General features: G+C 39.0%; 1 protein-coding gene across 19 annotated transcripts in view; it reads right to left on the bottom strand.

Annotated features, from left to right (window-relative positions):
* Nucleotides 1-13,935, bottom strand: part of CADPS (calcium dependent secretion activator) — a 479,125-nt gene that overhangs the window by 141,359 nt on the left and 323,831 nt on the right. For all 19 annotated transcript variants that reach the window (XM_058726308.1, XM_058726310.1, XM_058726311.1 and 16 more), the window contains exon 12: nucleotides 2,622-2,758. In XM_058726308.1, the coding sequence (XP_058582291.1) occupies nucleotides 2,622-2,758 (137 nt within the window). The remainder of the gene's footprint in view (nucleotides 1-2,621; nucleotides 2,759-13,935) is intronic.

The following is a 13,935-nucleotide window of genomic DNA, read 5'->3' as shown; positions in this document are numbered from 1 at the left end:
TTGGTTTTGGTACTTTTCCGAAGCAAACATAAAAATAAAAATAAATAAATAAAAATTTAAAAACCCCACAGGTTTCCCTCACTGTCTGAAAAAGGAACGTTCCCATGAAACCTTTCAGAAGCCAAAACGGTGTGAAGTAGAGAAGCAATAATCATTTTGTACAAGCGAAAAATCCTCTTTGAATTCCTTTTGGTTATTGAAAACAAGTACTAATGGAGGTCTTTCGCAAAAGCAAAGTGGCGTAAAGTGAACTTTTCGTTAGTGGGGAGAAACCTGTGAACCAGCTTAGGTGGTATGTTGTAAGCCAGGAATTTAGAATTCTTTGAAATATAAATCTAATTTTACTTTGAGGGTCCTCTCTAAGTCTTTCGAATATTGCTCTCCGCCTTGGGAGAGAAGAGGCAAGAGACAGTGACAGGGGGCGGGTGTAGGCCACAGAAGTGCAGAGAGGGAGGCCTCTGCAATACTCTGATCTTGTATCGGTGATCTGGGGAATCTTCGATTGACAACACGCAGCTTAGCAATGCATCCAACGAAAGACGGCATCTTTCCTATTTCAAATTATAAGTTACTGCAGAGGGCGGGAGAGTAGTCGAGGCAGTGGGCTGCCCCTATAGGCAACTTCTTTGCCACTCCATCTGCTACCCCAAATGCTAAATCTTAGAAACAACACTGCTGTGAAAGATTAAAATATATTTTCTACGACTCAGATGACACCAAGTCTTTTGTAGATGCCAAAATAGCTGCTTTGAAAAGAGTTGAAGAAATATCAATTAGGAACTCAGTCGAAGACACAGAAAAATTTATGTATCCCTGCTGGTCGGTCTCCAAAACTAACTGAAAAAAAAAAAGATTGTAATAATGAGAAAATGAAATATATAGAGGCAGGAGATAAGGTCCTTTTAATTGCTGTTAAGTTCTGAAATTTGGGGATAATGATTAATAGACACAGGTATACAAATGCAGAGGGAAACGATTTTATGCTATTCATAATTAGTTGTGGATTTTGGAGCATATTTTTAAGCCTATATGTGATTAATGCGAAGCAAGTTTCAAAATTTCACTTCTGGCTTAATTTTTTAGAGCATCTACTAACTCTTCTTAGTGACAAATCTCTTGGTGAAAAAGAAAATTGTTTTAAAAAATGATGATGTGAAAAAAGTCTTGAAAATAAAACACTTTAAAAAATTCCTCAAGAGAATAGGAATTATACATAAAAGGGAATGATTTCAGCTCAGCGGCATATTCTTACAACTTTCATGAATGCAATTTATAATTATGTGAATAATCACATAATCATAGGAAACACATTTGGGAAAAATTGCCTTGCAATGCAAGGTAAGCTTTTTTTTTTTTTTTTTTTTTTTTTTTTAAGTCAAAGTGATGTGTTCCTTTCCAATTTGGCAAAGTTCAGATTCTTCTGATGAAGTGATTCTAAACCCGAGATCATCAATGAATCTTTTATGAGACGCAGATTAATAAATTATTCCATATAATCCCGTTTCTGTTTTTAAGACTATTTTATCTACTATTTTTAATAGTTTGGCTCCTGGTTATAGGAAAAAAAACAGAATTTAAAATAAAAAGTAGTAAGAATAGATTGAAGAAATAGCGTGTCATAGGAAAGAAACACATTTCATCATATTTATATTATCGTCAATAATACGTTAATGTTAGTAAATTATATAGTATTATAATATACAGACACATTAACCTTAGTGTGCAGAGTCAGGGATGAGGCTTTTCCTCTTTATAAAGTCATTTCGTTATGTCCCCTCACCTTTCCCATCTATAAAGTGGGATTCATATCATTTACCTTTAAGAAATGAAGTAACAATTTATGGTTTATAGAAGGAAATAAACCGGGTCTTTTTTAGGCTTCTGAATTTGATTAGTATAAAGCCCAAAATATATCTTCAGGAATCCAATAAAGACAGAATTTTTAAAAAGACATAATAGTTGTCCCTTGAATTTAAATGATTTAAATCTAGGCTCAGAGCAGGATTTCAAGAAATGTTGATGCTCTTGCTGGAGAGCTGGACTTCCAAATGTCTAAAGCACCATAAAAAATTCCCCCAAAGGGTGAAAAATGCTTCGAATACTATGACTAACAAGAAGCCGTCCAAACAAACAAATCCAAACCAGTTTAGCTTCTGAAAAGCGAAGTGACATTTATTTACAAATCATTTTAATTTTTGAAAAATAAACAAAAAGAACACTTCCATTTCTGAGACCGAAGCACAGGGTCTTATCATCTGAGAAGGGGAGGGAGGGGGAATCTTAAAGTCTTAAGAAACCAAGGCAATTTTTACAAGTTCTCCACAAGCAGGTGCCAAACTCGATTACCCTCTTGGGAATATTTCTCGTGTAGCAGCTGAAAAGGGGGAAGCTTAGATGGGGAGGCTGGGGAATTGGATCTGTCTCTACTGATAACTGCCTCCCGCTCTGTCTTCTTTGGTAAGTAAAACTATCTCAACCCAGGAAATCAAGAACACATTTACCATTGTTAAAGGGGCTCTGTAACAGAGAAAAGAGCTTTCGATATAAAGGTAGAGAAATACCGCATTAAAAAAAAAATGTTAATCGTGTTTAAACTGCTGTAGACCAAAGAATATACTTGCCAGGCAAGAATAGGAATCATTAAGTCTGTGATCCAAAGTAAGGCGTTGCACCATCTCAAAGAGGGAAGCGTGGTCAAAGTTACAGGGGTTGGAAGAGATAAATTCATCCATGCCATGTTTTTGAGCTCTATCTGCGTCTGTTCATTTATACATGTAGAGAGAGACACAATTTAGAGAAACACATCACATTTTCTTTGACATTTCAAATATACAGGAATTCACTAGGCATTATGAATGCTAGCTGTTTCCCCTTTCCCTCCCACCAACATCCGCAAGATATTCTTTTTACCTCCCATTGTCAACTTGCATCACTTACTGGTGAGTTTATTGCATTTAGGCAAAAATATATTGGCATCAATATGTTTATCAAATGATCACAACTCCAGTGCATTTATGTTGTTCTTTAAAAACTAAGCACACGACCGTAACTTCGCCTGCAATTCACCAAACACTGAAAGCAGATCGGATCTTTGCTTATAAAAGCCTAGTTAGCTTTTTTAGGTTTTTAATAGATTCTGCCATTCCAGTGGTTATATCTAGAGCAATTTCTCTACAATTATTGGGATTATCTGGAAAAAGGGTTATGCTGATTTTCAGCCAAGTGACAATATTTGTATCCTCCCCTTCCAAATCCCCATTGCCAATTTGGTTTCACAAAAGATTTGGGTCCCCGCCCTCCAAAACTAAAAGAAAATAATAATAACAAAAGATTTTCATTGAAACCTGGAGAATAAGTTAAGTGGGAATTTAGTTTGTGATAGCCAAGGTCATTGTCTTATAGTGTGCTTACAATTAGCAAAGCTTATGAAAGAGACAAACAGATTTACTCAGCAAGGGCTATGATCTGCCATTTATTGTGAATTAATAGTCTCAATGTATTCACACTTTTTCTTACAGGGTGAAGGCTGCAAGCAAAACCTCCTAAGGGCTAACTAATTAATCTCAATATGTGTAACTAAAATACTCTATACTCAATCGGCAAAAGTACTCAGAATTCAACTCAAGTGAGAACAAGTAAATCCCGGAGAGGTAGGAATGAAGAGCCTACACATTAAAGGAATCAGCTCACTCCACCTCATGTTCACTCACTCTCCTGCTATGCTCACTGCAAAGAAGAAGCATCGTATATCAAATTAAGCAAGAGTTTATTCATCCCCTGGTATGCAATATTCTACCGGAAGGAAGAGGGGGGACCTGCCTGGGACCAGCAATGCTGTCTGGACAGGAGGAAAATCAATTTCTGATTGAGAGGGTGTTTGGATAGATTTTCATACATGGCCCTTTATCGCAGGCAGCTTCCCGCCCCCTGCCCCCCTTCTATGCTTGGGGTATGACTGAAAACTTGAATTTTGGTAGCAGGCTGGCTTTAAGCTGAATATTTCTCATCGCATTATAGATTTGGTGTATCATTCAGACCTAAATCCACGGTATATCAGATGCTTGCCCTCTTCCTGTTAGATTTTCAAAATCTCTAGTCATTTTTCATAGAAGCAGCAAGTGGTCAGTGTTTGAACGGGATGTGTTGCTTATGCCCTAGACACACAGAAGCAATGGCTTCCAGAAGGCAAGTTGAAGAATGTGTATTTTAATAGCCAAGTTGCTCCATTAAGATGATAAAACACAAGCTTTTGGAAGGAATATCACCCGCGTGAGAATTATATTAGAGAATCTGAAAGAATTCTCTTTGCTGTGTTAATTGCCTCGGATTTGTCTTCAAGAAAGTGCTTTCAGTGTGAAGTCGGGTGCTTTATCTATGAGGATTCTTTTGTTGGTTGTTTGGGCTCCAAGCTGTATTTCTCCTTTTGACTCAGGATGGCTACTAAGACAGGTGGCCCGAAGTTGATGCTGGGGAAAAAGCTAGCTGCTTCTAGACTATGTCTGCGTGAGATTCCTCTGGCCCGAGACAAGCGTCTTAAACCTGCTCCAACTTTAAATCTCCGCCCCCCCCCACCCCCACCCCTGCAGGAGGGCAAACCTGTAACCCAGGTGCCACCTTTCCATCCCTCAGGACAGATGATGCCCTCCCACCCCCTTCGGGTCAGTCCCAGGTCACTTTAGTCGAGGAAAAATAACAGCGGAGCGCACTAATTGCTCATCCTTTATAAAAAGCCTCACCCATCTCGTGCCTCCCAATTTTAACAGAGAGATGAGGCATTTTGGCTAGCACCAGCTTCTTGCTCTCGGATTTCTCAGAAGAGGCTGCAAGCTGACAAATCGGCCCGGGGCCTTACTTTGCCAGTTTGGCTCGGCTATTTTACTGCTCTTCCATTAGGATGGCGGAACCGGTCATTGAGCTCGGAGAGAAGGGGGCTCTTTCGTAGCTGTTAAATGTAGGACACAGGTCTCAAGTCTCTTCTTCTTTATTTGTTGAGCCTCTTGAAAACTTTGCAATGAACTATTTCACCTTGCCGCCTGCCCACTCAGGAAATGCATCTGAAAAGGCAACTTGGCTCCTCCGTGGAGACCTGGATCCGTATCCCACTCCCCGCCTCCCCGATACATCACAATACAGCTTCACCGGGCTAAGTCCTGGCTTAGAGTACATCTAAAGACCAATTTTGCCTTCACTTATGTTTTAAAGGAGGCTTACAGAAAAATATGCTTAAAATCAGCCTGTTTTCCTTCTCAGAAAGCCACTCTGTCAACATAAAAATCCCTTTTCCCTTCTTCCTTTCTTTCCTCTCTCTCTCTCTCTCTCTCTCTCTCTCTCTCTCGGTCCACATGGAGATGAGCCTGGGACTCCTTTAGGAGGTCTGGACTCTAGTTCGAGCTCTATTTTTAAAGAGCTGAGGGATCCCAGCTTGTTGATCTCTGAGACTCAGTTTCCTTGGGTGTAAAATGAGCCGGATTTTCACTGCCCTTGCTGAGGTCACGGTGCGCTCTTTGCACACCGTCTACATGTATAAGATAGAGCCTAACACAATGGGAGCTTCCAGCAGGTAAAACGAACAGCCTCTGGATTTTGCTTACTCAAAATCATCATGTACCCAGATTTAGCCTCTTGAGTTGTTGGTTCCAACCACTCAACAGCGCTTGAAAGGGGGACTGTCTACCATGAAATCTTTGAGAGTCTCGCTGAGCTTATTTTCTTCAGAAAAAGAGGAGTGGGGTGGGGAGGGGAGCAGGAACACTATTTTAAGGTGTCAGGGGAAGGGGTCTGATTTTTCAGCTCTGTCCCAGCAGGGATTGGGTACTTTTGTTCTCTGCTATATTCCCAGCACCTAGAACAAGCATCTCTCAGTATCTGGTACACAGCAGGCACTCGAGACATAGGTGTTAAAATAATGAATTTATTTCATCAAAAGAAATAAAGTCACTCCTTCAACAAATATTTTCTATTTCTTGATTTAACGAAATGGTGATATACTAAATTCAGTGCAAACAGTTTATTTGAGCTAGGGTAACAGGTGGTTAAGTGGGTGGGCTTAAGGGGTCACAAAGACTGAATTTGAGGCTAGCCCTGCCATTACTAGGGATGTGACAGTGACGCAGACTGATTAGTGTTTCTGAGTGTCCTCCTCGTATATAAACGGAGAATAGTGTTTGAGTCTATGGGGGGAAGGTTGCTGAGAGGTTCTGCTGAGAAGTACCTGGGCAGCTGGCACACAGTAAGTGCTCAATAAACCTTAGTTATGAGTGGGCAAATTTCTTAGTGCTCCTGAAGCCAGCTTGTTCAAAGTTTTCAGCGAGCCAAGGATGTCTCTGTATTTATGGCTAATGTTAGTTACAGGTTGTTTCTTAAACCATATTGCTTCTAGGAAGCTGGGAGCCTTCCCAGTCTTTCTGCATTGTACTTCTCCTCTGCCCCTGCACAACGAATTCGCACGTCCTATCTCTGCGTTTTTGCTGGTTTACGTTCCAATTTTCCTGTGGTCAGAACACCCACATACAAGTTGAATCCCTTGCTAGATAATATGTTCCTTGAGGGCAAGTTTCTGATCTGTTCTTTCCCCCGCCAGCTCTCAGAGGAGGCAGGTCCTGAGGAGGTGTTTATTAACTGACTTATTCTGACACTTTCATCCCAGGAAACTTCCCATTGACTTTATTAAGGAGTCACACACATGGGGATTCAGATGGCATCTTGCAAATCCAAAAGTGGGAACATGTGCTGTTCGGGGGAAAAAAAATCTTATAGAAGGAAACAGAATTATAGGTGCAGGTGTCTTTGGATACCATTCAGATTGTCTGCCTGTGTCTCCATACATGTCTAGGACCATATGCATTACATATGTTGTCTATTTTAAAATAAAACACTGCAGTGGTCCAGCTGTTCCAAATTCTGTTTCAAAGAACTTGTGGGTGCTTCCCAAGCAACACCATATAGTCATTCTTGCACTGCCCCAGTCTGTTCTCCTACAGTGCTGAACATTACAAAATAGATGCTCCTTGCAACTCCATTTTCCCCTGTACAAACAATTGGAACTGGTTGATTAAAGCAAAAAGAAAACTCCAATGCTGCCGTTAGCAAGGGGAAAACAGCCCGGAGCAAAATATGAGAAAGTTACTTTCTGAATTCAGAACACCTTGGGATCGCTTCCTTTGCCAATGTTTGCCTTGTGTCAGGAGAATGAAAATGAATTCAAACATAGGGTAAGCAAAACAGAATCAGGAGGCTAAAGTGGCAGCTGAAATCTCCAATGATGTTTGGATTATCCCGTGCTTTGGGAGATACATACCAATGCTCTTTTTCATTAATACGTGGGTTTTTTGTTTTTTGGTTTTTGTTTTTTAAGAAATCAAGGATTGGCTGCATTTTAAGAACGGACTTCAACCTTTGCCTTTTCCAGACTTGGTTGAATGGTTCCTAAGTTTTCCTTGGTCTGCAAGGGCTCCAAACGTCCTAAAAACTGGCCGTGTAATTTTATAGGCTCTGCAGGTAGGGCATAATTCAACACATCTTCCAAACAATGCTACTTGTGTTCCTCCTGGGGTTTAACTGCATAAAGATTTTGAAGTCCTGTATAGCATGGGCCTAGAGATGACTTCAGACTAATCTTTGGCGAATAAAGTTGATATACCTGAGCTACATTAAGAAACTTCAAGCACTATTAATGGCATCCATGACACAAAAGCAGGCTGATGGACACAAAGACTTCTGGAAGGCAAGTACACTTTCAAGTGGAAACTAATCAAAACTTTACCCCAAGTTTGCTCAGAAACAATTTGGTTTGGCATTTAAGGAATGTTGGGAAAATTCTGGTTCCTAAAGTGATATGATTATGTGGATTTTATACTCTCATTTAATCTACTTCATTAAAATCCAAGTGACGTCACTAATTGGTGACCCTACTGGCGATGTTGTTCTTTGATCATGATGCCTGGGTTTATTTCATGTTTGATATCTGTTTCCTTTTTCTTCCTTACAATGGAAAACATATATTATTCATGATCTCTTGGCTTAATAACAAGCATATGTATGTGATCTTGTTTCAGACATACCATTTTTTAGACAAGTTTGCAATAATGTCTACCGAATAAAGGTAATTTTCTTGGACTAATGCAGCTTTCAAACCTTCATTTTATTGAGATTTTCCTATTATTCTAACAGCCAAGGGAATGAAGACAAAAGGTCATCTCTCTTTTTATTTTGTAATATTACATTTTGGAACATTTCATATGCTAGGAGAAAAAAAAGTCTGCCGTTGAAAATAATTATTGTATTGTTAATAAATTGTCTGAGAGAGGCTCCTTTCTCTAATGAATTCCTTTTATAATAAGCTAAAGGTAGCTGCTTTAACGCTGAAATTTCGAGCACAGTTATAGCTGTTGTTACTCCTGATGGATGCTAGAGGCAAGAGAATAGCTAATGTGACTCTAAAGTCATTGTGAACCCCAACTGCAAATTAAAAGGTGACTTTGTATCTTTCTTATATGGAAAATGTGTGCTTGTCATATCTGCTTGACAGTACAAGAGTGAATGTATGGTTTGGACAATAACGAACAATGACAGTAGTCAACCTCATCAGAAGACATGAAATAGAGAAATGACAATGATTGATGGCAGCTGGCTGTTTACAGATTTTTCTAGAAGAGTTTTTCTTGGCATGATCAAGTAACGAGGGGATGTTGTGCCCTGACTGAGCTCTACATAGCAAGCAAAAGATTGTTCTTCCCATGCCTGCTGCCCTTGAGAAACAACTTAATTCCTTCATGGTCCCCTTGACTCAGTCAAGCTAACTTGCATGGCCAAGAGAGCATGGCTTCTCAGGAGCTATGAAGGCCCACATTGCACTTTGCGAAAATCGTGACTTTAAAACTACTATGGCAGTATACTTAAGGGGATAAACATGTGATGTTTATTTCAAGGTAATTTTTATTATTCTTTATAAGACAGTTGCTTTGAGTAAAAAGCATAGTAGAGATTTTGTCAATGATCTCAAAATGAATAAATAAATGATCTGTAATTTCCCCTGCTGTAGTTATTACATTTTCAGTGAATTTACAGAGTGCTTGATGACGTCTTTATGTTCCCTGTGACATGAGCAAAAATAAACTTTCTGTGGTTGGCTAATTAATAATGTATCTTACTGTAAATCACTGTATGACATAAGTGTGCTCAGCTGATTAATGAATAATACATTTTAAATGTGCCTGAAACACTTAAAGAAATGAACCTTCATTTAACATGCACTATGTAGATACTATCATGGTGTTGGGAAAATTTTTGACCTAATTGAGGGAGTCTATTCTTTTTTAAAAAGTCATTTACTTTTGCAATGAGAAGGAAAGTGATTTACAGTGTGGTTTGGGGTCATGCGAATTAATTTGGCATTGAGTTAATTCTTTAATATTGCATTCCTGCAACGTAGCAACTGCAAGTTGACAATATAAGAAGATACAGCAAAACTCTCAGTGATAAAACTATAGAAAGGAATAAAGGCAAACGACTATTTGGAAATCTACTAGGATAGCAATGCGTTGTTGTGCAAATATATGTAAATTCGCTCAGAACAGAATTCATTCAATCATCTATTCATCCATCCTTTCTTTCATTCTTTAAAAGAAAAACTAGAGCAAAATCCTAAATTCCCGCTATATTCACATTCTACGGTAAGCTTTTAAAATGCCTCATCAGACATTCAAAGTAAAGTAAAGTAAAGTTAAATTAAGTATCTGCTTGGAGTGGTGAAAAAAAAAATCTGTCTGCTAGCCAGGGGTACATTTATGCAAAACAAAAGAAAAAAAGAAAGAGAGGGGTAAAGAAAGCAAATTAAAGAAACAGAAAGAATTAGAAGAAAGTACTGTTATTAAATGGGCAGGAGAAATGATATGACCTACGGTTTCTAAATCAGCATTCAGAATACTCAAGTACATATTTGCCTGCTCTCTTGACTGATTTATCTATTTCCTTCTAAGGTCAAGTCTTCCCTCAACACATCGGTTGGACAGTTTTACCTTCTGTGAATAAAAGAATTGTAGATTCTCTTTCATCAGTAACTCAGCGAAGAGAAAGGTTTTTGCAAGTTTTAAAGTTTCTTTTTCTCTTACAGGTGTATATTAAGAGAAATTAATACAAATACAAATGATGTCAAAACAGTTATTGCTATCCTTGTTCTTGGGGGTGGGGTGGCTGGCGGAGAGGCATTCGAGACCAGAGGTCCAAACCCTCTGGGGGGGGGGTGGGATTTGTGATTCAGAAGCTTTTGTGAATCAACTATATGGACTCAATCACGTCCTTAATTTCCTGTTTTTGTGTGTGGCAGTTCCATGTATTAGAGCTCTCCTTTCAAAATTAATCCTCTTTTGGGTCTTACTTGGATCACACCCTCAAGTCAAGTACAACGACCTCTTTAGTGTTCAAATAATGCATTTACTTTATCAATTGTCTTCTGCACTTTCTTGAAATCTTGTTCAGCTAACCTTTTTGGGTCTCCTACCCCACCTTTCTATTTGTTACGGTATCCATGGCTACCGCCCCACAGGTACCGCTGACCTTTCTAATCTTTGGAATGGGAGAGGAGAAACACCACATTATCAGAGTGCAAAATGATCTGTTTTCAGGCATTAAGCAGTCAGGTAGCTGTAAATTCCGTGAAGCAAAGGCATTATTTGCCATTTTGTTGTGATGCTAATTAATATTCTTGGAATGAAAAAAATCAGGAGATGTTAATGGTTGGCTTTACTCAGAGGATCATTTGATGCCAATATGAAAGCCAAGGAGAGGAGGCAATTATGCACACATCACATGCATCCTAGTTTCGGTATGGAAGCTTACATTTCAAACCTAAGGTCAGGAAAATAACATGAAAAGTTTTACTACAAAGTCTAGACATGAGGGAGATTTAAGAGGATAGGGAGGAAGCACATTGCAGGTGTCAGATAATCTAGTCTGATTATCTGAGCTGTGCTAGCTATAGGGGAACACTTACCCTTCAGTCCAGCTAGAAGTTAGCAGGGTAAGAAGGAACAAACCAGAATAACATAAAGACTAGCAACAAGGCTCAGGAAAGCAGACAGGAGTTCTAACCTAGCAGCTAAAGTTCTTGGGTTTGAGCAAAGATTGAACAAGAAAACGTAAATGATACAAAATAAAACAAAAACCAAAATCAACCCTCCCTCCCAAACCAACAGTTACCAAGACCCCACTAACTGTTGAAGGCTGTTAGGGTGATAGCAAAAATAGAACAGTTCTCAAAAACATCCAGCTTTGGGGATGTATGATGTGATTAACAGTTATTAGTTGAGAAACAGACATTAAAATGAGACTCATTTCAAGTGATATATCAAGTAATCATTGACCAAAGAGCAAAGCTTAAAATCCCCCCTCCCTCCACCCCACATGAGAACGGAGGTACTGATTGTTACTGTTCCTCTAACACAGACTGGACAGGAATCAGGTGTCTCAATGAGAGGCCACTTGGTGTAATAAATTGTGGCAACCCTCAACAACAGATTTGGACGTAGTTTCCAAGGTGAGCAATATTGGCCTTCAAAATTGGAACATTGCACATATTGATTCAAAAACATTGGACAGCTAGCCACTGACTTCATTTCTTCACGTTGTAACCAAAATGAAAGGGGAAAAATTAAATCAACGACAACACACACCAAAAAAACCACAAAAGAACAAAAAAGTTTTAAAGTTTGGTGGAACCCTCCCCAGATCATTGTAGAGTCACATACAAACGAATGAATAGCAGGATCTATTTTTTTCTTCGGTTTTTACAATTCCATGGAAATACTCCACTCCACTCTTTCTTAGACGTGTCTTTTCATTTTGAAATTGCAAAAAATAAAACCTGTACCCAGAAGTCTGTCAAACTGAATTTAGAAAGACCCAAATAAACTCATAATTACTCCCAAGCTTCCCAAACTGTAAGATGTTCTATTCTCAAGTTACCCTTGAGCAGACAGCGACATGACAAGACTGGAGTGTTTATTTTTCTCTACCCAAAAAAACCTCTCCCATTTTTCCATAGCTTCCCTTTGCCAAGTAATACTAATAAAGTGATTACAAAGTTAACTCGCTCGAACGTTGTTCCTAAAAATTATTCACTTGCAAGAATGGCAAATATTTTGAACAGATATTGGATTTGATGAACTGTGTACAGAATTAGGTATTTAACAATGACCCTTACCTTTTGGAAGTCAAGGAAACCTTTTTAAAATGCAATACTTGATTGGTTTTACTCATTTTGTTCCAGAACCGGTGCCTGAATGTTTGCGACATGACAATTTGGACTGAGAGCCAAATATCAGTGAAGGATCAAAGTTTGCTACTTAGTACTATGCTGTGATTGTTTTTCATTTTTCTAGAACCTTCCTTTGTAGTGCCAGGTGACCAGTTTGCCCAGGACCAACGAATTTCTGGGGACACAGAACTTTCAGAGCTAAAACCAGGGAAGTCGTGGGCGAATCTGGATAAGGCGGTAACCCTAAGTATGAATCGACAATGTGAGTATGACTGCTACCCATAGATCAGGCCCGATCTGTTTCATAGTGATGGTTTGAAATTAACAAACTAAGTGTAGCTGTAAAGTAATTGTGACATAATCCCCATTTTGTGGCAGATTCCACTAAAAATTATGATATATTCTCCAACCCCCAGCCAGTTTTTGGTTGTTATGCATAACTACTCAGTGGCAGTACAGAATGTAAAGTTCCTTGTTCCTTTTTTTTTTTTTTTTTTTTTTTTTTTTTAATCTTTAGCATTGGTGTTATATACCCCTCACTGCAAATGATCAGGTGTGGTGCAAAAGGCTGGGTCGGTTAAAATCCTGACTGGATTCCTTTACTAAATTATGGGAAAAGAAGCCTCACTTGCTGGTACTCTGGCTGCAGTTTTTATTAAGTGCCTAAACTAGCGATAGAAAGAATCTGGAGGGGTGCTGAGCGTCTGTTTTAGTAGTAAAGGAACTATGAGATTATTGGGCTTGACACTGTTGGATGGAAGCTCCGGGTAAGGACTATCATTTATTAGACGGTCATGGTATACAGTTGTGCATATTGGGCACCGCACAACTCAACAGGCACCATTCACATTTTTGTCTGTGTGCAAAGTGACTAAGGAAGTGCACAATCTGCATGGATGAATGTGCTTGCTTTGTTCTTATAGAATCTGGAGGTGTAGTAGGGCCTCACACCCTTTGGAGAACCCCTGTTCCTAACAGTGATTAAGAAGACACTAGAGAAGGTGGTTCTGCCACAAGGTACGGACAAATTCCAGAGGCATGAATTATATTACCTTCTCACATATCTCTCAGTCTACCTCCCATGCTCTCTAGGGATGATATTACCTATTAGCTCCCATGCTTACCTAGGGATGATATTACCCATATTCTAACCCTTAGAATTTTGCTTTGGATTCTCCATTTAATACAAGTTCCCTATGTCAACTAGGGTGTTGACGTACATCAAGCTCCTGTGCACTCAATTAAATCTTCCTGCTGATGCCTAATGACTAGCACTCTAATTTTCTTGCTAAATGAATCTTACCCACAGAGGAAAATCTAATCAAGAGCCCCTGCATATTTCCATGAGGAGACACTCATTGCCTCTTCAGCAGCCTCCAATGGTGGTCTTTTTTTTTTTTTTAATCAGTACCTGGTTTCCATTTAATTTTACTCCCGAATTCCTTCCTCTTTCCTACCCTAGTGAGGAAAAAATGAGGCTAATCACAAATGACGCAGTGATTTCTTGATCTGGGAAGATGATAGAACATAAACACTGAAAGGTAGGTGAAATGACTTCAGAAGAAATTGAGATTCTTTGGAAATAAAACCAGCATTTTCCAAATACCACTGAATTTAGATACACGTTCTATGAGGTTGATTTGGATGGTGATTAAAATTAGAAATTTTCTCCCCTGATGTGC

The sequence above is a fragment of the Neofelis nebulosa genome, chromosome 4 (genome assembly GCF_028018385.1).
Source record: "Neofelis nebulosa isolate mNeoNeb1 chromosome 4, mNeoNeb1.pri, whole genome shotgun sequence".
Lineage (NCBI taxonomy): Eukaryota > Metazoa > Chordata > Mammalia > Carnivora > Felidae > Neofelis > Neofelis nebulosa.
This window is presented reverse-complemented; position numbering and strand designations above follow the sequence as displayed.